At 42.4% G+C, this 26,695-nt stretch overlaps 2 protein-coding genes across 3 annotated transcripts in view; one reads left to right on the forward strand and one right to left on the reverse strand.

Annotated features, from left to right (window-relative positions):
* Nucleotides 1–1,463, forward strand: part of LOC106744286 (COP9 signalosome complex subunit 7b) — a 4,054-nt gene extending 2,591 nt beyond the window's left edge. For both annotated transcript variants that reach the window (XM_014618931.1, XM_014618932.1), the window contains exon 4: nucleotides 1,239–1,463. In XM_014618931.1, coding sequence (XP_014474417.1) covers nucleotides 1,239–1,285 — 47 coding nt within the window. In that variant the 3' untranslated portion in view covers nucleotides 1,286–1,463. The remainder of the gene's footprint in view (nucleotides 1–1,238) is intronic.
* Nucleotides 1,464–1,946: 483 nt separating this feature from the next.
* LOC106744170 (metabotropic glutamate receptor 2-like) overlaps nucleotides 1,947–26,695 on the reverse strand; it is a 102,070-nt gene continuing 77,321 nt past the window's right edge. The window contains exons 4-15 of the mRNA XM_014618666.1: nucleotides 20,404–20,548; nucleotides 14,433–14,684; nucleotides 12,814–12,988; nucleotides 12,570–12,676; nucleotides 11,182–11,331; nucleotides 10,868–11,001; nucleotides 9,294–9,452; nucleotides 8,513–8,679; nucleotides 7,041–7,417; nucleotides 6,445–6,596; nucleotides 5,474–5,693; nucleotides 1,947–4,934 (exon numbers count right to left, since the gene is read on the reverse strand). Coding sequence (XP_014474152.1) covers nucleotides 4,612–4,934; nucleotides 5,474–5,693; nucleotides 6,445–6,596; nucleotides 7,041–7,417; nucleotides 8,513–8,679; nucleotides 9,294–9,452; nucleotides 10,868–11,001; nucleotides 11,182–11,331; nucleotides 12,570–12,676; nucleotides 12,814–12,988; nucleotides 14,433–14,684; nucleotides 20,404–20,548 — 2,361 coding nt within the window. The 3' untranslated portion in view covers nucleotides 1,947–4,611. The remainder of the gene's footprint in view (nucleotides 4,935–5,473; nucleotides 5,694–6,444; nucleotides 6,597–7,040; nucleotides 7,418–8,512; nucleotides 8,680–9,293; nucleotides 9,453–10,867; nucleotides 11,002–11,181; nucleotides 11,332–12,569; nucleotides 12,677–12,813; nucleotides 12,989–14,432; nucleotides 14,685–20,403; nucleotides 20,549–26,695) is intronic.

Here is a 26,695-nt window from a genome sequence, read left to right on the forward strand (position 1 = left end):
TATATATATATATATATATATATACACACACATATACACACACACACACACATATATATATATATATATATATTATTGGAACAAAAAGAGAGTAAATGTGTGAGGGTAGCGTGTACATGATGATTGTCCTTACATCGAGCATTTGAAAACAATGAATCTTTTCCTCTCGTGACGAAAGATAATTTTGTAGGTAAGCGAATATTCTTGTAACATACCTGTTTGTTTTATCAGACCAAAGATATCATGTTTTGTGTTTGTAGGGTATGAAGAAATTAATTAGGATTTGACGATTCTCTAGATGAAATACATGACGAATTTGATAGATAATGCACAACATGTATCGCATATTTTTAATGCACACGTGCCTACCCGTTGCCACGGTTGTCACTTAAAAACGGCAGCATTCTCAGTTGTGACGAGTTGGTCGATGCTTACGTGTATTCCCGACGGTAGTGCCGTTCGTACGTTGTTTGCGTTCGGACTTTATATCTCGTTTCGTAAGGACCTGCAGTCGCTAACTAATTACTGACGAGAGACAAAGCGTAACTAGTCGGAGAGGTCGTTTTGAAGGAACTTGTACATTTAGGAAACTGTAAAGGTATGCCACTGATGTAGCTTAGCCAAGAAGACTGTCAGTCGTCCGTTAAGGCGTTGTAATTGCTATTCGAATAAAAAGATAATATATTTTAGCGGGGCTTTTTCTATTTTTCTGTACCCTTGATGCCTCTCTCTCCTTCACGTTTACACGGTAAGCTGCTAGAAAACTGACACCGGGTCGTAGGCTTTAAGAGTCGCGCGAGCTTTAGGCGTGCATCCGCAGTGTCGTAGGACGATATAGAGCTATCCGTTGCTTCGTGTAGGAGACTCGGCAAAAAAATGTCTAACATCACCTAACATTGTATCAATCGTATCGCCGCGTCGAAATGTCACTCGAATCTCAGACTTCTCTGCGTATCCTCTTCGTCGAGACCCGAACGTACCCCGTACACATTCTTCGACATCCTTCTCTTGTAAGACGTCTTTCACTCTTCATTCGCTGAAATACATTTCTTGACTTGAATTTATTGACGAATCGTGCGGACTGAGGCATGTCGTGTGAGTGATGTCGATTGAGGCAAGCGGATTCCACGTTACGGAGTCACATTCGTGCGATCTCGCTGTCTTATACCCCTTCCAATTGCGTAGTAGTATGGCTTGAAATACAAATCGTAAATCATACGCCTAATCGGGATTTTCAGGATCCGCTACTAATCCGCTAATGGTCGATGGGACAAGTTGGGAATAGCCGGGAACGAATTAGGTGAAACCTTGTGGCATATCACCGAGTCGTTTGGATTATCTCTCTGTCTCACACACACACACTCTCTCTCTCTGCGATTCTGACGGGACGCATCGTGTCTATGGTAATTTTTGTAGCTTTCAAAGGAAAAAAAAAATGCAAGAAAATAAACAGCATCCTTGAATTGTCTTATATTTATTGTAAATCGCACCTCGTGCGCGTTAAGGAAAATAAAACGATACCGAGTAAGCTGTCTATCCTTTACTCCGCTACGAACATCCGCCTTGGGATTTTACGACAAGGATAGTGATATCAAGTGGTGGTAATTACATCGTCGTGTCGATTTTATTCTGTAACTTTCACTTTAACGGATACAATGGGCTACTGCTAAACTTTTTATCTCTGTCTCCTCCTATCCTAATTCGTAACGTATTTAAAATATCTTTATAGATCGCGTGACACTTATACATAATATATATAATTATTCTTTTGACGTTATATTTGCATTGCATTTGGAATTTATACGTCACAGAATCATCTCACGCATACGGATTTTATTCATTCGCATGAATGTTATAATAAATTGGTTCCGTATGAACTAAAACGATAAATTTCGCATTCATTTGCGATATTATATATTTATGTACACAATTAAATATATATAGTATATCTATTTATACTTAATTTCTTGAATATGTACATGCATACGCGGAATATCTATTTAGAAGCAGCAGAATGTACATTTTTCTTGCGTTGCTTCGGACTGATTTTTACATAATATATATAGTTCGTTTAGACTTTTATAAATCTTAGATGTTAATGTTCGCTTAATATGCGCGTACGTAAATTTACATCGGAAGTATCTTTCGATACGATGATACCGCAAACGCTAACTTTTATTCACTAATTTTCTAGCTTAATATTATTCGTGTGTTGACAAAAATTGACAAAAATGATACGCTGTTCACGTGATACGTATAGTTAAATGCGAATGCCAAACTATGGATATTTGGGCTCATTTATATCCAAAGTCCAGCGGAAAAGAAACCAATACCGAATGAAACAGTAAAGATCTCTGGATATGTTTATTCTGTGTGAATAAAATTAAAATTGACATGATATAATATTAACACAGATTTTACCACAGACATCGCTGAGATTTATGTTATAACATATTTCATCGAATTTTAACAATGACAAGAGTAACGCTTCTGTGAAGATACACATTCGCACGTTACGATAATATGCAATTTTCGGATGTTACTTCTACGAAGAGCAATTCCTATAGTCTGCAGAAAATAGTACCTAAAGAATGAAGAGTGAGGATATTTTTATTCTAAAATGTATGTGCTCATATTTTCAATTAAATATCAAATAACATATGTGTGAAGTGTGCTCTCATTGGGTAGAGAGACTATCCACTTCTAAAAGTTTACATATTTACAAATTGATATTTACATTAGTCGAGTGCAACGTTGTGATACGGAACGTTGTGCTTAATGGTAGTTTCTTTTAGAAAACTTACAGATTTTAACAAATAAATGTAGCTTTTATACTCCTTTCAGCAACAGCTTTCGCTTCCCGAGACGAGACAATTTCTTTCACTCGTCGAATTGTATTTACATATCTATGTTTTATAGCCTCTTGTTTTTAATCAACATCTTTGTCGGAAAATAATCTCCGATGTCAAGATATGCGAATATGTACAAAGAGATAATATACGAAATTTGTTCATAAATAATTATATAAGTTGATACTGCTTGTGTATATGTGTGTACGTGTGTGCGCACGCGCGCGCGCGCGCGCGCGTGTGTGTGTGTGTGTGTGTGTGTGTGAAATTAAGAAAGACGCGTAAGACGATTAAATTCATGAAAATACATGTAGATTAAAATACAGAACATATAGAGTCAAATCGAAAAGTTCGACTCGATATTTTAATCAATTTTTATTTTATTGCATTCAGTAGAAACAATTTATTAATTCAAGTAATCGTTCTCGTCTGTAATACTTTATCGACGTTCTGGCAGCATTCGTGCACCTCTATCATAGAAGGTGGCTAGTTTATTATCGAATTAAAAATCGCACCGAACTTTCTTGACTCACCCGATATTCAGTAAATTCTATATCACATTTTTTTTTTCACACAAACAAGACATATCAGAACGCTCATTATCTACGAATTGCCGTAGATATTTTTAAAACGGCAATTGATATTTCTCGCAAAAAGATGTACATTCAAATTAAAGTCCGACAAAATGCATACAATAATGTCAAACGTCAATTTTCATCCGCTAATACTACACATCATGCGTGTGAGCAAAGTGTTAAGACGAATTCTGTTCTCGTTTAGAATCAGAATTGCAAAGATTCTTACTTCGAAAGGATCGATATCTATGTGTCTATTCGAGAATATGTCAGTTCGGAGAATACAAGATAGCGAAATATATTATTTATAAATCATACAAGAGTCCCCCTTTCATCGTGCATAGTATCTTGTATGATTAACGATAAGATTTGCAATATCTATTGAATCTCATCATAGATATCTCTAAAATTTGAATCGATACCTCTCGATAAATCCACATTGAAATCAGCCTAACAGAATGCACAATGTCACGTGTCTCTCATACGCAAAATTACGCGTCAGGCACGTGAACGAAGTTAACATAACAAATTTCATTTATCTCCGAATTGTAATCGTAGAGATCCAAAATTCACGGGTAATATACATCGACGATTAAAAAGTGGCATCTCGTATCTTCAAAAATAGCTGGATTTTCAAATTGTTCGTTCAACGAATTCAATTTTTCTTTCTCTCGATTTCTTAAAAACGTTTTACTTTTGATTGAAATCTTAAAAAGAACATTACAAAATATGACGATAGGAACTAAGAATTTGCTGCAGGAAGATAATAATGTCTCAAATTTTCAAAACAGTTACCTCGTTTCTCCTGAAAAAAATTACCGATCTCTTACATACGAGATATCACTTGTTAGTCACTGATGTGCTCCCTCGTTCGTTCTCAAACTTATCATCGTAGTTTTAATTTAACGATATATAATATAGTTAACTCGAAGTCCGCAGTGTCGGACTATTTGGCGTGACGGGCGGTTGACGACGAGTGTAGGTTCTTGAAGACAATTTAACGGAGACTTTGCCTCCCTCGTCACGTCGAGACAAACGCATTGTACAGCCAATATCAGTCAATAGTAATAATATGTACAATATGCAGAGCGAGATTCTGATCAGACAATAACAGGTTTCTTCGAGATCGGCTTTAAACTAATGCGATTCGTTAACACGGGCGACTTTATGGGGGATCCCACCTTGCGCTATAAGGAGACTTCGCTTTGCGAAAGCGGCCCGTTACCTATTCTTGCGTTGCTGTTGAGCCGTTTTGTCGTTGTGCTGTTCTTTGGTTCCTTGTTGCAGGCGGACGCGACCACGTCCGGCGATTCTTTACTGCCCGCCGCGATGACGGTTGCCGTCGACGACGACGACGTCGTCATTGCCGTCGTCGTCGTCGTCGTCGTTGCCATCGTCGTCGTCGTCGTACTCGTCGATTCCTTTTCGTTGTTGGTCGTTTGGGTCGATCGCGAAGCGCATGTCGCCAGCGGCTTTCCATTTTTCTGCTCCTTTACTTCCATTTCGTAATCTGCGAAAGGAAAATACGGCGATACTGCGCGTTGTTTGCGAAGAACCGAGCGTGGGTACTCACGAGCGAAAAAAACAGCTACAGTTAAAAAAGCAAAAGTTACAGCGATGCCAAACATGATTTATGTAAGCTAATAGAACAAAGGGATTGCAAGGTACGCGAACAAAATTCTTCGGAGACCTAACTTCTCTTACTAACTTTTTCGCTATGATCACACTTGGAATATTGGAGCGGCATGGACTTGTTGCACGATTCTGCGATTCTTGTGCCCTGAGTTTTATATTGTTTCTTTCATTGTCACATTTTATTGCGTTTATTACCGAAGACATTCATGATCGAAACGTCTGATTATGTGTACTATTAGGTTTTTAAAGAATATATAGTAATTTTATTTGCGCACCTTACGACCCCTGTGTCGGCTCTTACTGACTTACGTAAATCATATTTTGACTATAACTAGAATTCTTTTTTCAGTGTAAGATCCGCATATTTTACGGCGCGAAATTGCCGAATTCGTCCCGCGCTGATATCGTACTTACATTCGCTCTGCGTGGAACAGTCTATGGTGGATGCGATATGTTTCTTGATGGCTTTGTTCTGGTCGCAGGTCGCGGCCGTGAGCACCGTCGTCGCCGCGACCGGGCCCATCATGCTCGACGGATTCGTGGCGGTTATCGCCGAGCTTTTCGTCAAGTTGGGCCGCCCCGCCTTTATGTTCGGCCGTACGTTTCTCTCGGGTCGGATCAGAATAATGTACAGCTAAGCATGCCAACAATACGCGCCATGAAACGCTATTGTAGTGAATCGAGCTGAGTTTTAGAGAGAGATCACTTTGCCTAACGACGCGACGCGTCGCGATGCTCGACGTCACAATGAGAATCGCATTAAACAATTAGGGACAGAACGTATATACGTTAACGGACGAGCGAAAAATAGACCACGTGCGCCAGCTGCTGCCGTCATGACGCTCGAATTGGCTCCCGAAAGTTATTCCGAGTAAAGAAACTGTTAATTAAAGGCGAGGGAAATTATTAATCGTAAGCAACTAAAAAGATATATACTCTGAAGTGAAGAAGATACGCCATTTGATATCCAATAGCACGCTTCTTCAGAGGGAAAAGGAAAAAAAAATGCCTCCTAATTTTGGCTCGTCCAAATTTTGCACGCTCCTTTAATTAAATTCCGATCATTCCGCAGGAGAGCAATGTTCCACGCTAAATGTCAAGCGGCGAAAGTTCCTCCCGTTGAATTTTGGGAAGCACCCCGCTCCCTAATGCAAGTGCTCACCGTACGTACGTCCCGACGTCGAAGTACATCGCGTCGGACGATGTGCGAATTTCTAACTAACTTCAAACGTATTTCGTTACTCAATCAATGGATTCAGGCTAAGTGAATACGAGACTGCGATTAAGCGCCCGTTCGCGAGCGACCTCGAGCGTTCGATTGCGTACATACACTCCGAGAGTGCGAGTGTTTTCAAGCGGTTCAAAGTGATCAAACGGAACTTCACCTTTGGACTGAAGAGGCAAACCACCATTACGGACGCGGAAAGACTGATTGTTACCGACATGGAAGTAATTCTCAGCGCGACGTTGTTGCCGGTGCCGAAGTACAACGGCACGAATGCGAGCCATATGACGCACGTCGTGTACATGGCGAAACCTGCGGAGACATTAATTCTTAATGATTCCTGCTCCTCGGTGTCTTGCTAAACAATTATTGTTAATACGAAGAAACATATGACCTTTCCCCGTCGTGCGTCAACGTACAAAGTGAGGTAACAACCCTTACCACCTTGAATATCTTCGAAAGGTGAAAGTAGGGGGGGGGGAATTTATTTAACAGAATTTGCATTGGGTCATCACTTCGAACATCTCCTGTTAACGTGAACTTTCTTCATCTGTCGTTGTAAATGAATTTCTATTTTTATTTTTCCTAGGTGTTCATTTTGTGTCACTTAAATTTAAATTTAAATCGAAATTCCAAAATTATTATCAATTTAAATTGAAATTATTTATTTCGTATTGTTGATTTTTCGAAGATATTCGAGGTAGGACGGGGACACGATACGGGACAGTTGTTCCGCAACGGAAGCGGTAAGCTCACCGATGTGCTTGCTCTCGTTGAAAGCTTCTGGAATTTTCCTCGTGAGGACGGCATATACGGTGCACACGGCTATCAGTATTATAGGATACGCGAACGCGATCATGTAGCTGGCGTCGATGTAGCTGTTGCAGACGAGCAAATTATCCTCCATCGTGGGATGATGATGCATCGCTCTGGCGGGATCGATCAGTATCCAGACTATGTTAATTAAGATTTGCACGGATACCAATCCGAAGCAGATGATGAGCTGCGAGCGTGGCGATATGAATGAAGGTCTCTTGGCGCTTTGTCTGCCATCATTGAAGATCCTCGCGATCCGGTTGGTCTTCGTTAACAGTGCCGCGTACACCACGGTGAAACAGAGTCCTGCGGCGAGTCTGTCAGCGGGAATAAAGAAGTTTTCGTTTTCTTAACAAGCGCCGGGAGACTAACGTTCGGAAACACAACGCTTGCACCGCGCATAATTGATGCTTCTACTTCTACTTTACTTCTAACTTGAGATACGAGCCAACAAGAATAATTATCTTCTTTTCTTTTCTACCACGTCGTACTTCATTAAGTTGTTAAAGATGTATCACCCCTAATTCGAAATAACGAAGAAATTACCAAAAAAAAGTTACAAACTGATCTACATTGCATTTAAAAGTGACGCCAAAAGTTTGGACAGTGATTCAGAGCCTGGACCGAAAGTTATTCTATTTTAAAGGAAGTTGTAAGGTGAAAAGAGTTTGATAAGTATTCGTTGAAACTTGCACTACGCATAGATTGAAATATTAGTATTAAAGACTAATACGCAGACAATATAGACGAATTGACCGATTTGTTTTGAAAATACAGCGATGTAAAGCTCGTAACTTGTAGTAATACTCGAAATATATATACATATGTACATATTTAAACACTTATACACCTTTTTCTATTATTTGTACACCTCTCTTAGATCAGCTGTTGCATAAATATAGCAATAAGAAAAACAAAAAATAATAATATTTTCGTATCTGTAATATTGTGTATACATGTATATCTCAACTTCGTCTCAAATTAACATTTATTATTTAGACAGTGAAATTAATATATGGGAACGTAATTTTACTGAATAAATACTAAATTGATGAGATGATCCCCTTTATGTGCCATTGAAACGGCAATACATCCTTAAGTCCACTACGGCCGGTATCGTTTGAAAAATATCTCTTACAGTCTCGCACATTCGAAGATATTGGGATAAGCAAGAAGCGCAAATTGGGAAAAGCATTAGAGAGAGAGAGAGAGAGAGAGAGACTCCTACAAAATCGCGTGGAATTAGCAAAGCCGTTACTTTACTTTCGGTCGGACGACATTAATCGTACGCGGGAGGGATATAATTTATCACGTAACTGTAACGCGGGGCTCGCGAAGGAGCGAAAGATTAATGCTATCATCAGGATCTGGGAAGTTGTAGAACACACCCGAAAAGATTCATAGTTTTTTACCTTTGAATGCCGCAGACAGCGTTCGTGGGTCTGAGTACTAGGGTGAACGTGACGAGGTAACAAAGTAGTATTCCCACGAGAAGGACGTAAGATAGTTCGCGTCCGGATGCACGTACGACTGGCGTGTCGTTGTGTCTGAGGAAAACGCCGCAGACAAATAACGTCACCTGTGTTTACGCATTAAAAAAATATATCAACTATGTAAATTGCACAATATAAAATGTACATAGAAATGATTATGTCAGCTATAGACAAATACATTAGTCACTTGTAGGTAGACAGTAAATTAGCGTCAGATATAATCCGATACAAGCAGTTGTAGTCGATTACTGCCGCTCTCTGATAACATTTTTTATCGAGAGGAATTGCGAAATACAATGTTCGCAGTTATCATTTAAATCTCAGACTCATGCTTGAACGATTCAAACCACATTTTAACACGTTCACGTAGAGGTCCGCACTTCTGACCGCATATTTAGCATAAAATGTGGCCGCTTTATACCAAGCTCTACGCGTGTCTTACACATTCACGTGTCAGCCCGGGAATTAGAATTTAGCGCTAAATGTGCGGTCGGAATATGGACTGAGGTCTACGTCGTGGCTTTCACGATTCTCGATGCTCGCCGGGCGCATTTTACGAATCTCGTGATAGCTGCGGACAGAGACAGCGAGAAAGAGAGAGAGAGAGGGGGGGGAGAGAGAGAAGTCAGAATCCCCGGACGTCAAAGAAGCTCTCTCGCTTTCGTAAAGTCAGGCAGTGAAAAATGTAAGAGCCACCTACGAGAATTCCCACGGCTGAGAAGAACATCGCGCCTATCGCCCAACCGCTCTCCGGACGCAGGAATTCCTCCGGTATCTCGCGGCACGTCGAGTGGGTCTCGTCCGGCACCGTGCCTTGACGACACTGGCTGCATTGTGTCTCGTCTTTGGGATCCCGTATCTATTTGAGTATTAAAGAACGCGAAATTGTGAAATTCTCTCTCTTCCCCGAGGGATCTGTTTCGGCATGGTTCTGCACGTTAACTCTAGAATACGAACTTTTTACTCTAAGTCTACGTTCTTAACCCTGTGCCTTAAACGACGTGTAATGATTAACCCTGAGAATAATAACTATCGGGAATAAAACTCGGGCCTCGGACAACATTTTTCACAACTACGCGCGACGCCAAACGGATGGGAGCTGCCGAGCGTCGAGGCTTTTTCAAATCTCAAGAAGCGAAAACGACAGGGGGAATGACGAGAAGCTGGCTGAACAGCAATTGTTTAAGGTAACAGAAGATTTATTTGATATAAACAGTCAAAATCTATACTTAAACACGATTTAAACTTTATGTGGTTTTTCTGACAACCACATTTTTCACACTGATGGAAGTGACATCACAAATTAAGGCCATTAAAGGTATCGCTTTCCATGTTAACATGTTTATTCCAACTTGACATATTTATGAAAACATGTCTCTCCATAAAGTAAACTGCAATGAAAATGATGTCTACAATAGCTGTTATTCGTTACTGCAAAATAAATCGTTGCTTTAACCGAAAATTTGAATTTTATTGTTGAAAGATCGCCATTTGACCGATGTTTAGGTCGGACCATTGGTAGTAGCCCACTTTGTGGCTACATGCATATTGATTGAGAAAATTGTTTACTTGTTTCCGATCACGTAGTGGTCTTTAAACGACGTGAACTTTGCAGAAAGAAGTCGGCGCTTTCCCGTTCAGAGTTTTCAAGCATACATCATCTCCTTAATTCAGTTCTATTCAATTTTATTTCGCTAAAACTCGCGTTTAATTCACACGTGACACCGTTAGCTTCTCTTTTTCTCTCAGACGACGATAATTCGTCATACCACGTGATCACTTTTGTGTCCGCGCATTTGATTGCCACCGCGCGTCACGCGCGTCGCTCTCTTCATCGCTGCGCTTGCGACATCATTCATAAAATCGCGAGGAAGGTTCTCCTCCTCAATGCGGACGACGTGACAAAAGGACCGAGGAATATAACGCGCGGCTGAATTTCCCGAAACGCTGCAGGAGAGCAGCATCAACGGTACTCGGGTGGGCGCTTATTCATTTGGCGCACGTCCAACTGGCAGCCTCGTCTCTCCTCCAGGCGGAGCTATTTTTTTATCATCGCCCCTCGTTACCGCGATTGCGACGGTTAAGTGAATGTACCGCGCGGAGACAAATGTCGCCACGCCGGCGAGGCCCAACCGAGCCGCTGAGGAACAACAATAGGGCGCAATTGTTTCCGGCGTCCTTTTGATACGAAAGAGAGTTCGCGGCTCGGATATTACGCGGTCGGTCTGGCGGACAGTTAATTATTCCCGACGATACCGCTGCCAACTGACGTACCTGATATTGAGTGCAATTAAAGCAATGCCAGCAGCATCCCTCACCCTCGACATATTTCTTCGCCTGGCCGACCTCGCAGGGCAAAGAGCACACGCTCTCGGGTGGCTGCGGATGCCCGAGCTTAAATTGGATTTCTAAAACAAATACGAGCACGCACACACACGGCGACAATGTGGAATACTGTTGGGCACGCGGACCGCATTCGTAAGTAAGTAAGACCGAACCTCCCCCCCCGTTCCCGGCGATACGTGCGTGACGGGGGAGAGGAGTGAACGCGGACACGTCCCGAAATAGGAAAATAGAGGTGAGCTCACCGGACATGTTCAGCCGCAACTCGCCCTCCAGGTATTTGCCCACGCGAACCCATTTGTACTTGCCCCGCTCGGTTTGCTTGAAGTGTATGATGTTGTATCTTGCGGGACCGTCGCCGTCCTTATCGAATCTGAACTCGTCTCCGCTCAGACCTTAAATGCAGTCGTTCGATCGTTCATTGGTATCGCGAACAACACTTCGTCGAGGCAACGTGTGAGCAGCTAATTGCGATAACAGGTATTGTTCGGCTTATCGTGGTGCGACAGATAGAACAGTCAATATTATATAACGAATTAAAATGTTGTAAGTGACTGATGCACGCGGGAAAAACAATTCCGTTGGACGGTAATTCGATTATAGGATCCGGTGCTCCAAAATCGTGGGCAATTCGAGCCCCCCACCATTTGACAAGCGATAGTACTACCACCTGCATAACATATCGGTGTGTAGTTAAAACAAAGCTCTCCGAGATACACTTTCAAAAACCGCGTGAATCTCGGAGCTTCGTTTGGCCATACGGAAATGTTGCATGCATGTGGTAGTACCGACGCTTGTCAAGTGGTGAGGCTCGAATTACCAACGATTCCAGCAGCACTGCTAGGAAGAGAATAATTCCTGCTGGAGGTTTCTACTCAGTCAATTGTTCTTCAGTTGTACCAAACGAGTTTTAAATACAGCCGAATGTTCACATGAATGTTTTCAGTCGCGACAGCAGAGATATCACTTTTTCGTCGTCGGGCTTTCATTTCATGTCACTGAGTTCTCATCCGGTCTCTATTCTGTCGCAGGAACTGAGTTGGAACTTTTTTTTTCGGCACAAGGTGAGGCATTATTACTTTGAGTACCTTCGGAAAATAAGAGTTTTTAATTAACGACTGGATAAAAATGGTGAAAAATTTATACACATAGAAGGTATTCGAAGCGATGACCGCCCATTCTGCCTGAGATATCTTCGAAAAGTCAATGATACAAAGTAAATAATTTTCATTTATATTTAATCATTTTTATTTTTGTTTAAATGATACGAAATGAATAATTATGAAAAATAAAAACACTTCGAGAAAACTTATTAACGACGAGATGAAGGTAAAAAGAGTTTACATTCACGGATGTTCAAAGTTACGACCAATGGCATCAATGCAACTTCCATTAGATACATTTTTCCCTTCCACGCTCGTATGCTCGTATTTCAAGGATATTCGAGGCGGTGTAAGTAGTTATTGCCTCACCCTATACTTTTTTTATACGTTAAGTCTTGTTCGCATCAGGAACACGGAGAGTCTCAAACATGATTTATAATGCACTCTTCCAACGCTCTACGATCGATCCGCGGCGGGCCGATATATTCGCACCTCGTAGTTTTCCTCGCGAAATCGCTTTGTCAGCTTACCCTTGAAATCCACCTTGCGCAGATACTGCAAGAGCTTTGTTCCGTTCGTCGGTTTCATGGCGTCGCACAAGCCTGCCCTGCCCTGGCAAAGATCGTGATGCATGTCCCTGGAAGAATAACGCGTTTTCCTCTCACGATTCTCCGTCTCGGAGATAGACGGAAAAAGAGAGAGAGAAAGAGAGAGAGAGAGAGAGAGAGGTAAGATCTTCGGTGAGATCTGTCAGAGATTAAATTCCTATTTTACCGGAAAGCGTAAGCGAATGCCATTACTGCGTCGGAAACGAACTGTAGCTGGTCCTCGAATGCCGTGTCTTGTTTGGTGAGACGTTCCTTCGTCGTGCAAGTTTTCGTGTATTTTTTGTTGTACGGTGTCCGGGATGAGTTCGGGTATCGGCATTTAAAGTGGTCTTCCCAAAATTCTAAAATCAACGTGTGTGTGTGTAAGGTTGTTTGTTCTTTTGTGCATAGAACGAGTAGAACGGGATAACTTCCGATAACTCGCGATCGACGGTCCGAAACGACTTAATGAACGAGACGCATCGATTTTCTGTTAGTCTCGTTAAGTACAAAGTATACACACACACACATATACATTTCCCGTACGTTTCTCGATTAGCAAGTTCTTTAATTCAATCCCACCTCGAATTATTCGAACTACGTTAATTGTGAAATATGGTACATGGAAGCATGGTATATGGAAGCACGGTACAATACGAGACAACTGAATCTCATGCGAGAATATATCATGTCAAACTTATATTTACATTATTTTGCAAAACCGTTTCGCCGTTTTTACTCCTCGTATAATCCGTTTTTTCCCCATTTTTTGCCCGTTCTATCATTTTTATTCCCGTTTCTTACATTCTCAGGCACGCGTAGTCTATTAAGCGGAGGAATATGCACGCGAATATGCATGAATATTTTTAAGGAAATTGTCGGTCTTTAATACTCGTTTCTGGGTTAATAAATGAGAGAAAGTTAATACGTTCCTTTTTATTCAGTTGCGTCTCAATATGGAAAGGAGCACGTTAAAGAGTCGCGCATTTACTCGTGCTGTTTCGAAATGTGCTATATATCGTAACTGTATCCGCTATAATGGTTCAAACTAACGTTGTATTGATCTCACAAAACGATAAGTAAATTATTATTATTTGTATTTCACTGTTCTGAAAATATTTGTTCTTAAGTAAGGGAGGCATAAATTGAACAGAGTTTTTCTTTGTTATCCGAAAATTCTGTCTAAAATATGTTTTTGTCAGAACATAAGATAATTTCTCTAATTTGAAGGGACATTAACATCCAGTTGCGCGTATTAACGCGATCATGAGAAATTCGAATATTTACTCCAACATAATGTAATAAGCATCACGTATTTTTGATCACATGTCACACGAATACACATATATATTTTCTTTCATATTTATTCATGTTTCCCTAGTTAAATAAATATTAATATTTTCTCACGATATTTTCAAATTCCGATCGTTATTATTCCCGTTATTTTCGCCACAATAAAAACTCCGTCTGTCTCAATTAACGAATTATTATTTTTGAACTAAAGAAAGAATCACAAGTTTATAACTATAAGCTGCCGTGATAAGAAAGTAATAGGATTTTTTCCGAAAACATTTCGACACCACTGTGCGGCGCTTCGGGGGGATAGCGTTGAATATCGGCTGACTCGCCGATTGTGTTAGAAATTCACCGGAATATATACATGTATCGAAGACAAAGCTTGACTTCCCGCTTCTCTAACGTGCGCGTGTATACGCACGCAGACGCTCTCCGCGGGAGAGAGAAGTTGGCGCCGGCCGAAGTTCCCGTCGCGCCGCACACGCATCCATTCCCGAGTCATTCGCTTACCGACGAACCACGGGTTCCTCCGATTGTTCTCGACGGTCAAGTTGAGGAAGTACTCTTCGAAGCCCTTAACACGGTTCGCCTGAGGTTGGACCGATAGAGTGCCCTCAACTTCCGGCTCGTTACCGTTACTCACTAATCCTCTCGCGCTCCAGCCGTCGCTTCCGATCCAGGAAAAAGCACCGGTCGCGTTGCGCCGACTCACCGCTCTCATGACTCCGGCCACCTCTTGATCGGAGCCGAAGATGATGCAACCTGCGGGCGTGTAGGTGTTGTACAGTTGCAGGTGTTGCGTCAACAGGTCGGTACAACGGGTTGCCTATTTCCTTCGCTGGCAGGCGCGCGCTCGGAGACGGACTTGGCGGTAGGCACGCTTGCAAAACGCTTGCGACTTTTTGTCGGAAAAAATAAGCGCAAATCCCCCCAGCAAACGCAATATACGGTGCTGAGTGCGTGTCCGCAAGCGCGAGCACGCGTGTGCTTGCCGACGAAGCTAGTAGGTAACCCGTCGTACTACTCTGTACGTTGGTGCAATACTCTGTACAAAGGGAAAAGACGGAGAATGAGAGAGAGAGAGAGAGAGAGAGGGGGGGAATTGTCGCGCAGGAATGTCTCGCGGAAATTTCCTTCGTAAAATCGCGAGTTTGCCCTTTTATCGCCTTATCGCGCGCCGAGGAAAATGCCCGCCGCGCGTCTAGTTTTATTTTATCGCCCCCGACCCCGGCGGCTTTGCGAAAATTCGCTTTCCCCGAGGGGAAAGCTTTTATTGAAAAAGTGCCAATGAAACGTCTCGTTCCGGCCCGACGTCTCCTACGGGAATCGAGATTATACAGGATACGCGCCGGGAATCGGCGCGCACGCGAGCGTAAAAGGGAGCGTACGAAGCCGGGGGACGCTCGGCCACAAAGGGGTCTACGAGGAGGCTCTCGCATAAAATAGACGCTTATCGCGAGACACTTTCCTCGTGGTCGGGACGCAGCGCTCGTGGCCAAACAATCGGCTATACACACACATACACACACACGCATGCTTTTTCCTTTCCTCTCTCTCTTTCTCTCTCTCTCTCTCTCTTTATCCTGCGCAAAAGTCACGTCTACTTTCTGTTCGGATAAACGACGCTTTCGATTCAAGCTTTCAACGGAGCGAAGAGAGGCGAAATTATACTCGTTTAAGAATGGAATCTTGCGGATATACGTGTTCCGCCTTCTCGCGACAATCGCGCGTCCCAGCGATCGGCTGGATTATTCTGCGATATTCTTAATGAGTTTACCGTAAGATTATTGCTGTCTCGTGGCTCTCCGCGTTCCACTCGAGTGTCCCGTTCGTAGCGAACGCTACCAACGCCGACGCGGGAGATCACTTCACATTCTATATATCTCTTGACCCAGTGGCGCAGCTCGCGACGGGATTCTTGCGCGAATTCGTGCTCCAGGTATGTTAATGAAATAATTAATCTCGACGGGCTACTCGGATAAAAGTTGGCCCGAAGATATGAGTTATTTATCAAAACCCGCCTTCGTCGGGAATACGAGGAGGAAGGAGAAGAAATGTTAAAGTCGTCGCGCCGAGAGATCGTCTGGTCTGCGGCCGTGTCGAACGGATTAAACAGGTGAAATATTTATTCGCGCGAGTAGCGCCGGAGAAAAACCGCACGCGTTCTTCTTCTCGGACGGGGACGTTAGGTACTATTTTTCTTAAACAGGATCACGGTTTCACGATGTGCGCGGAGAGGAAAAGGGAAAGAGAGAAAGAGAGGGTGAGAAGGGCTGGTGCGAGTTACGCCATTAATTACGCCCTTTCTTTATGTACATGAAATGTATACGGAACGGGTTATCTGGCGACACCGTAATTTTTATTTGCGCACCTTACATCCTTTTTCACTTTATCCCATTTCTCATTTCGCCCACACCAACGGCTGGAAATAGGAGTGTACTCCTCGCTCGTTTCCTGCCGACTGGGGGTATCGTGCCGTATTTGAATTTCCGCGCGATGCGCTCAATCGGATCAGAGCATTCCGATGTTTTATCAACGATATATACGCGTAAGTTCCTCCGCTACCCCCCGCCCGCTCCTTCCCCCCGACGGTTTGCTTTTAATTATAAATAACCCGAGCGCATAAATCACAGCATCGTAAGACTGTCGGTGTTTGCTCACGCGCACGCACTCGGGCGAAAGTACGCGCCGTAGCGCGAACGCGAACAGCGGCTCGATTTAATTTACCTTGCTCGTATGACATAGCGTTATCCAAATGAGCTCATCACGGAATGATTACGTCCCGCCGTAATTCGGTCGCGCAATTTTATCTTTATGCGTTATTTTATCTGTTTGTAATAATCCACGAGAGCGTACCGATGTCGATCGTGAGCTGCCCGTCCGCTCATTACGCTCCTATCGATGCAAATGAGATGCAAATGCCGGTACGCTTACCTCAGTTTTCAAGAGGAGCCATGCAAACGATACAGATGCCAGGAGAGACCGTTTAATTTGCCGCATGCGTCCGCGCGCAAAGTGTTTCGTGGTTTCCTCGACAGGTAGGTGTGCGCGCGCGTGCGTGTGTGTAAAGGTGGGTATGCCACTGAGCGAACGAACGATGAGCTAACATGCGAACGCGAACGCTCGGATATTCGCATCCGCGCTCGTCGTTCATTCATTTCAGGTAGTGAATCGCCGAGGGGGAAATATACATCTAAAAAATAAACAATTTATTCCGTGGGTACTAACATATTGACTTATTTATTTACTTACTTGCGTTAATGCGCACACGTTCTTATACACGGGGAAAGATTTTTTTCAAGCGAGAAAATGAAATAAATTAAAAATAACCTCATCGTGAAAGTAAATTCATCATAACATCGTGAAAAAGACATTTTTAGGATAAATATGGGTCTATATTGTTTGATTGATTAAGAAGAACATTGGGATATCCTCCTTATATATTTTCTTCAGTCTGTAGTTTTTCAATTGTTTACTCTATTTAAGGGAGTGCCAAAGTCAATGATGAACTTGATAAACATCAATAACGTAGAGGCGACGTGCGTTACTCCAATTTACCATATCAAACGAAAAATCTAATCGTGATATATAAAAATTTTTCGGCAAACTTTTCGTATTTTTTAAACCTCTAAATTTAATTAAAATATTGTAAAAATGTTTTTCGAAACTTTCATTATTGGAATATTGATACATTCGATACGTACAAGCTGCAGGATTTATCTGACAAATATTCACGCTAACAACTAGAGATGTTACTTTGAAATTTTGAATAATTTTTACTACATATTGTGCAATATTTCAATTTATTTTTGCGAGTACTTTCATCGCGTAAAAGCATTTGTAAATCTGTGCAATAAATAAGACATAGATTTCGTAGAAAAAAATTCATATTATATCGGTAAAATTTTCCAAAAAGTATGGCATCCCTTTAATTATAAAAATTTTTCGGCAAACTTTTCGTATTTTTTAAACCTCTAAATTTAATTAAAATATTGTAAAAATGTTTTTCGAAACTTTCATTATTGGAATATTGATACATTCGATACGTACAAGCTGCAGGATTTATATCTGATAAATATTCACGCTAACAACTAGAGATGTCACTTTGAAATTTTGAATAATTTTTACTACATATTGTGCAATATTTCAATTTATTTTTGCGAGTACTTTCATCGCGTAAAAGCATTTATAAATCTGTGCAATAAATAAGACATAGATTTCGTAGAAAAAAATTCATATTATATCGGTAAAATTTTCCAAAAAGTATGGCATCCCTTTAATTATAAAAATTTTTCGGCAAACTTTTCGTATTTTTTAAACCTCTAAATTTAATTAAAATATTGTAAAAATGTTTTTCGAAACTTTCATTATTGGAATATTGATACATTCGATACGTACAAGCTGCAGGATTTATATCTGATAAATATTCACGCTAACAACTAGAGATGTCACTTTGAAATTTTGAATAATTTTTACTACATATTGTGCAATATTTCAATTTATTTTTGCGAGTACTTTCATCGCGTAAAAGCATTTATAAATCTGTGCAATAAATAAGACATAGATTTCGTAGAAAAAAATTCATATTATATCGGTAAAATTTTCCAAAAAGTATGGCATCCCTTTAATTATAAAAATTTTTCGGCAAACTTTTCGTATTTTTTAAACCTCTAAATTTAATTAAAATATTGTAAAAATGTTTTTCGAAACTTTCATTATTGGAATATTGATACATTCGATACGTACAAGCTGCAGGATTTATATCTGATAAATATTCACGCTAACAACTAGAGATGTCACTTTGAAATTTTGAATAATTTTTACTACATATTGTGCAATATTTCAATTTATTTTTGCGAGTACTTTCATCGCGTAAAAGCATTTATAAATCTGTGCAATAAATAAGACATAGACTTCGCAGAAAAAAATTCATATTATATCGGTAAAATTTTCCAAAAAGTATGGCATCCCTTTAAATAAAAGAATTTAGATTTAAATAAAGATGTTATTAATACCTACCAGAAATAAATGTTTGTCATTTTTCAAATATTCTTTCTATCAAGTGCGCAGTTTGAAACGCGGCTAATGCTCCAATACTTATCTTTCGAAAACCAGCTCTTTCACATTGGACCGTCGTTTGTGTCCCGAAGTGCATCGACAAAAAGTATCCGAAACATGTAGAAACCGAGTATACAAATTTCCCCAGTAACAGTAATAGGGAACGTTCGTATTCGTTCGCTCGTTCGGTGTATAGCCACCTTTAAGTGTGCGCGCACGAACGATTCGATTAAAGTTACAAGTCAAACCGCGCTCGATATTCGTTCGTCTTCACAATGAAAGCCGGGGGATTTGGCTTGGCCGCTTGCACGATTCTGGGAAGATATAAAGAAGCTGGGTGGTGAGTTTCTGGAGATTTTCAGCGGAGTTTCAGATCGCGTTCGACGAAGCACCGTCTGAAGAACGAGTGGCGTATCCATTTCGATAATGATTCCATTCCGTCGCTCTGGAACGAGCTCGAACGGAGCTGGATTCTTTGTCGCGTTCGCGTCAAGACGCAAATACTATTTATCGTGTTTCTACGTAATCGTGTTCCTCTCCCCGGCGTCGAAATTCGTCCGTATTTCGGGGACGATTTCTGCATCGAGCAGAAGGGCGAAATCGTGAGCGCGTACATACGGACGAACAGAAGGCCCGACAATAATTTGGAAGCAAATCCTTTTTAATGACATTCATCCCGCCGAAGAGCGGATTATCGGAGAAATGTCGATCCCGCCACGGTTTATTCACCGCTCACCCGGCTGCGGGGTTCGGTCGAGAAAAGCACGGAGAGAAGAAAGGGAGTATCTTCTCGCGCGGACGATCCTCGATATTCCGAACGGTATATTCGCATCGATTTCAGCTTTGAACGACGCCCGGGACGCACACCGGCCGATCGGTGTGGATTTTTGCGATGAAAATTTCATTCTCGAACGCAGACTCCCAACTAATTTGACAACTCACGGCTGTGCGATTCGTTTCATAGCCGTCGTTAATTCGTTTCGAACCGTCCCGATTCCGCTTACGTCCAACTTGTCGCGAGACAGGGCGCGGCGAATCCCACCTCTGTCTCGCGGATTCCATTTCACGGACTTTGGATTTTAAGCGGACTGAAATCCAAAGTTCTCGCCGAGACTTTTTCCTCTTCATTCGGCGAATCGTAAAATTATACTTTTACCGCGACTTGCCGCGAGATCGAGCGAGCGTTGCGCGCGCGCGCGCATCAAGAGAAACGCTGGAGTGGATCTTTTCCCGGGCGTGAAGGAAATTTTATACTTGCTCCTTCGACCGGCGATAGAAATCCGACAAAAGAAAGAAGAGAAAAAAAGGTGAAACTTTCCGCTCCGCGGAAGAGCCGGTGTTTAATGGACGACGCTCTGATTTCCGCCGGTGTTTTTCGCACGCGAATGCTTCTCGCTCGCTTCGCGGCAAGTTTTCATCTTACCTCGTGCTCGTGGCTTTGTCAGCAGTTTCAAGACTATATTATCGTAGGCTGTCTCCTCGGCGACCCCGGAATCCTTTACCAACTTTTCTTTGACGGCGATACATATGTTATTTTTGCCGAGAAGTTCCTCGAGTTCCTCGAAAGCCTGTAACATAGAAGGGATAGTGAAGGATGCATCTTCTCCTTCAGGACGTTTCCAACAAAGCGTCGCGCGTCTAATGCGCGTCCGCTCGCGGCATTCGTCGAACTCGCGGTGCTTTGAGGTCTTTTGGAAGAAAGACGACTGTAGCGAGGAACGGATGCAGGAGTAGAAGAAAGAAAGAGACGGAGATGGATAGATAGATAGATAGAGACAGAGAGAAAGAGAGAGGGAGAGAGAAACCTTAATGGGAAAAACTTCGATAGGATATTGAAGAATTCTGCGTCTTTTCATGTCAGTTGTGTAAAAAAGTCACGTTCAGGGTAACAGAGAATGCTGCATCGAAATCTGTGTCTTAAGATGGTTGTAGCGTAAAACGAATTTTTCAAGAATTCGTTGAAATTTACTTTATACCTGTGTATATATCGAAATATGATCGAATTTTTGGCGGAATTAGAAAACGATTGGCCATTAGGAAATTGACACTTTCGCAACCACACACGACACTTTTCACACGTATTCCTCGAAATCGATGTCCTATACTTAACATCTATTCTCAATTTCTTCTAAGCCACATTTAACATTTTAATGAACAACTGTGATATTAAGGACTAATGTGGAGATATCATAAAAAAATTTCAAAATTATTGAGAGATTGCCGCGCCATCCCCCTAGGCTCATTAAACGGCTCAAGTGTTTTAAACAGCCGGTCGATCATTCGGAACGATCACGAATTTGAACTTTAGCGAATCGGTGAGATCCGAAGCATGTAACGAGAATGACCTTTATGCGATATTTGAATTCACCTTCCGATAGCAACTGGAAAATCGTCCGATTATACCTGAGGAATGGTAATAGCTAGTCAAATCTGCATCGTCGAGAGATTCTCACGCGCCATTGATCACAAAATGAATCGCAAGATTGACCTCCGCGGGGCGGATTTGACGGTGAGATAGGAAAACTCCGTTACTTTGTCGAACAAATGGATATTCGTAATAAAAATCCCCGTTTGTTCTGTGCTTTTGGCTTTCGACCGCTAGTTGAAAAATGTTCCGTTCGTGCCATGAAAACATATATAGTCGCACGTATCGATCTGCTTCTCTCTCTCTCTCTCTCTCCCTGCGTGTATCTTTATCTATCCCCTTTTCTTTTTCCACGCGCATTTTTCGTATGCGATCCGTGTGTCGTGTCGAGATCGTCAATTTCCAATCTCACCACGAATAGTATGGCATTATCGATTGGATCGCGTCGTCGCATGGGAGAACGCAGTTACAGAAGAATATGAGTTCCTTTCTCGGAACGTTTTCGTCTGTTTCCGAGCTTTTGCCGCGATGCTGGGATTTTATGTGACAAGAAAACGCGGCGACTCTCATGCTTCATCTGTCTTTATCCGTTGCCGGGAAACTCTTTAATTTCGACACGGTGGAATTTACTCGACTGTCGCTTACGAACGTATATACATATATGTATGTGTGTTGTATATATATGTATGTGTTTGCATGCGCGTATGAGATCCCCGGCGTTTTGATCTCGATAACGCGAGGGTCCAGCGTGCATAAATCAATCCCCGGCCAATACGGGTATCATTCGCGTGTTCTCCATTATTGCACAAGTCTCGATAAATTAGCGGTTGAACCAGCCGGTTGGAGGAATGGCTCTCACGAGCTCCTTCCTACGTACATATTATATACATATTATATATTCACATAGCGGCGGTCCCTTCATTATTACAGGATGCGTTAGGACGTCGTAATGCCGGCCCTTATTCGGCTCGAAAATTGAATTTGGCAGCGCACGTAAACGCTAATCTCACGGGTATTGGAGATGTCCGGTTATTAGATGTTAGGTCAGGAGTGAAGGACTCTCGCGAATCGTCTGCATGTATTCTGCTAGAAATATATACATATATATATATAATATATATATATATATATACCGTCGCCGGTTGACGTTACGAGTTGGAGATAATGTTCCGTACAGTGAGTGAGTGAACTCGAATCCGTTGTTTGAGGAAGCTTCGGGTGGTTTTAGATAGTTTGACATTGACTCCGTTCCCGCTCGATCGATTTCCCCCAAGAATTCGAGATTTTTCAGTGTTTGAAATGGCGCGGAGGGCGCAAGGACGATAATATGATGAATCGAGCGATAAAATCGATCGCTTCGGAACGGCAACTTTAAGTATTCCGAGGAGTTTAAATATCTGACATTATTAAAGGTGTTCCGCGCAATCTGGACTCTTAAGGGAGGGATCGTGAAAAGGTAACTGCAACATCTCGAGGGGATAGGAAGCGAAAGTTTAGGGAACGACTGACTATGGCGAAAGTCTTTCGAAACTTTTAAATATTCAACGGACTGGACGATTTTCCTCGATCTTTCTTCCACGAGATTTTTGGCTTTTCGTATTCCGCTGAACTCCAGTACTTGCGGTCTCGCTTCACGTGCTCCACGTGTCTTATATACCTCGTCATCTTTTATAAAACGTGCTGAAAGATTGCGACTTTAGCAGTACTGGGATATTGGACGGAATCTCTCGGGGATAAGTGTTCATCTTCCTATCTCTCCTTAATAATAATAATAATAGTTTATTGAACTCTGGGAAATATAAAATATAAAATAAAATATGCGAGTTTTGTACATAGTAAAAAGTTTTGTGTAAATAACGATCCACTGAAACTTTTGTCTTACTTTAACAAGGTGAGTATGTTAATTTAATATACACTTGTATGCTTTTTAACATATCTCCATGTTAAAGTAACGCAAAAAATTTCAGTGGACCGTTATTTACATAAAATTGTTTAATGTTCAATAATATATCATATATTTTTCCTTAAAAATAATAATTTTTTACCGTTATACAGAATCAGATTAAGCACTTTTCTTTCTCGAATTCCACATATGAGTTCGATTACAAGCGAGTGTTTCGCAAAAGACACATTTTTCCACGTTCCCTTGGCAATTAAGCAATAATACCGAAATACTATCTTTATTTCGATCCGTGCGGGGTTCCGGATGTTACGCCCGTTTCGGACAGCTCGCGTGCGAGCGCACCTGATTGCCTCGGAATAATTTACAGCTACTTCAATGCGTAGAAAACCAGCGCGAAGCTACTCTCACGGCTTTTTCGAGCATCTCACGTGCAAACTAAACCGCATCCGGCACTCAGCCGAGCCATCTGTTAGTCTCCCAATGTGTCGATAACGGCTGTGGTATCGCGCAATAGCGCCAGTTACGATCATGTGACGTATCGGTCGTCGTATTGTATTTGTGTATTTCGAGAAACACCTAATTAGGTTCCACAGAAACAGAGAGAGAGAGAGAGAGAGATGACACGACGGTCTATTCGTTTCTTTCTCTCTCGCTTATTCATTCGTACGGTGTGCATTGTTGGTGCACGGAGAGAAAAAAATATTTAATGAATAAAAAATATTTATTCGATATGTACTAACAACATATTTACGTAAATCTAAGTATTCTGTTTAAACGGAATAAACAATAGTTCTTTCTCATAAAAGGCTTGTGACGAAATGTAGATTTTCTTTCCCGTCTGAAGAGAATTTTACCTTGATGTGAAAATATGTATATCAGTGTAAATAAATATATCAGCAGTCTGCTAAATTAACTAAGAGCCGCGCTCGACTTATTCGCTGTTCCCACATATAGGACCGAAACCTAATAGATCCTTCATGGTAACTTCTGCTTGTTAGTGGAATAATTCCCTTCCTGCCTTGCACAGTCTTGACTGCCTCGGTAGATTCAGAGTTAAGCTTTATGGCCATCTTTTTGCTTCGACTCAATTCTAATTCCTACCCGGGTAGAAATTAATCGGAGCGCGTCCCATTTCTGTCGTGGCCTTAGGCGTGCCTCAAAATAAGCCCTGCCTTCGTTGGGCCTGTGCTTGGATAAAAATTCGGGCTTGGATAAAAGTGGAGAATAATCCGTGTAGAGCTTTTCTAGCGCCCGTTTGAAATTTCTACCCGGCTACTGTTACTTTTCTCTTTCTTATGTTATTACGTTATGTTTATTTTATATACAAATTTTTTTTCTATTTCTCTCCATTCATCGATTCTGTATTTCTATCTATTTTTTGCACCTCCACCTCCTTCGCTTAACGCCTTTTCGGTATTATTTTATTGCGCTTGAGGGAAAGTCTCCCCAGGGCGCGCAACAAATAAATATTTATCTATCAGTACCTTCGCAGAATAAATATTTTACATTCTACATGTTTTTCCTTTCAGCGGAACGGTCGTGAATTCCGTGGAAGGCGCGCGGGCGGGAGCGACGATCGGCGATAATGAAATTCTGATCGGCCGCGTTATAACAGGACGTTATAATAGGATTCTTCTTTCGATTGTGTCGCCAGCCGTCGCGGCTTTACGAGAGGCACACAGCAATGGTCCGAAATGGCATTTCGACTCTCCTCCTCCTCCACCTCCGGCCACTCCAAATGCGACCGCGTGTAACTGCCGTCGCTCGGTACGTGTCGGCCGTATTCCCGCGTGCGCGCTGCCGGGATATTAATTTAACACGGGCATCGATCATCGCGTTTTCCTCGCAAATGCGACAATCGTATGACGAATTCCGCGATCGCGTAAATTTCGCACTTGGCGACCACCGCTGTGCGGATTCGCGCGAGGAGCTGACACCTGACTTTTAGCGACCGCGAGTGCCATTTGACCGCGTTAATTTGATCGCAATGTTAATTACAACGGGCGAGCTGATGCGCTAATGAATGAAAATTAGTTGGAAGTTAGATAAGCGCGCCGTGGCAACGCGGAAGATAATTTATCGTTCGAAATCGCGCGTCAAGCTTTCTTGCCCGCTTCCGCCCGTGTCGACGAGGTTCATTCTCTCGCTCTCTTGCTCTTGCCGGAAGAATCGATCCCCTTCTCCGAAGTATCGATGTTTTGCGCCGAACTATCAGACAGCCCCGTTGTTGCCCTCTTACGTGACGCTTAACTCCACCGCGATCACGTGCGGCTAATGAGCTTCGTGACGCAACGTGCGGCCGCGCGCTCGCGCTATCGGCGAACTATTATTAAACGACACGGCGTAATGAGCAGCATTACTTGTCACTGATTCGCTACTTAACACCTTTATTTCCTCGCCGTCGGCCGCTCCTCGTTCTTTCATCTCTGCAATCAGAAGTAATGATTTTTAATAATGCTCTAATATAATTCTTGCTTACCTCTCTCTCTCTCTTTCTTTCTTTCTCTTTCCCTCTCCCTCTTCCTTTCTTCCTCGTACCTTTCACCGCGCGACCTATTGTAGCGATAGAGAGAGCTCAAATGAATCCTCATTCCCCGTCACGTCGTAAAAATATACACCTGCAGGATACCTCGGGGATAGTTTTACCCAGGAACCAGCTGCCTGGATGTTAATACCTTCTCATGATGCGAGTTTCGAGTCTCCGACTTTCGCGATGATGAAGAGCGGAAAAGCTTCTGGAGATACGGATATACACACGCACTTCGAATGTGTTCGGATGCGCTCCGTCCTTGCATTTTCCCGCCGATGTAACAGTCTCTCGCGCACCTTCCGCACGGACGTTTATCTCAGGAGTACTCAGGAGTGGCCCCGACGTCCCTTTCAGGCCGGTCTTCGACGTTTGCGCCGCGGCTCCTTCGATCGCGCGACAAATGCCGGGATAGAATCCATTACGGCAAATAATAAGGGACAGCAGGCGTGTGTGTCTCTTATGTATTATGTATACGATATATACGTCGGGGGATATTTCGCGGCAAGATGTCGCGGGAGAGACGACCGTCTATGCATTTTTCATGACGGCGAGCGCAACTCGCCGATCGCGAGAACTCGCGCTCGTTTCGCCGACAAAATCGCCGAGAGGTGTTGCACCGCCGCTCTGCTTTCCCGCCCGGCAAGATAGAGTCCCAGTGATATATTTCGCGATTATATGCTCATCAGTCGCGTTATACTTTCCAAGTCGGCCGCGGATGCGGCTGGCGCGCAGCCGACGGTATCCCGCTAAGTAGCGTTCTTTTATATTAACCCGACATTTATCGTTATCATGTAGCTAAGCCGCTACCTCACCGGGGAAAATATCCTTTTCCCCTTGCTATAACTCCTCGCGCCGCGATTGCACCTAAGCTCGTTGCTAGAACTTTGCCCCTTTTTCTTTCCCTCCCCCCCCCCCCC

This window comes from Dinoponera quadriceps, unplaced genomic scaffold (assembly GCF_001313825.1).
Source record: "Dinoponera quadriceps isolate SergipeBrazil2010 unplaced genomic scaffold, ASM131382v1 scaffold707, whole genome shotgun sequence".
Lineage (NCBI taxonomy): Eukaryota > Metazoa > Arthropoda > Insecta > Hymenoptera > Formicidae > Dinoponera > Dinoponera quadriceps.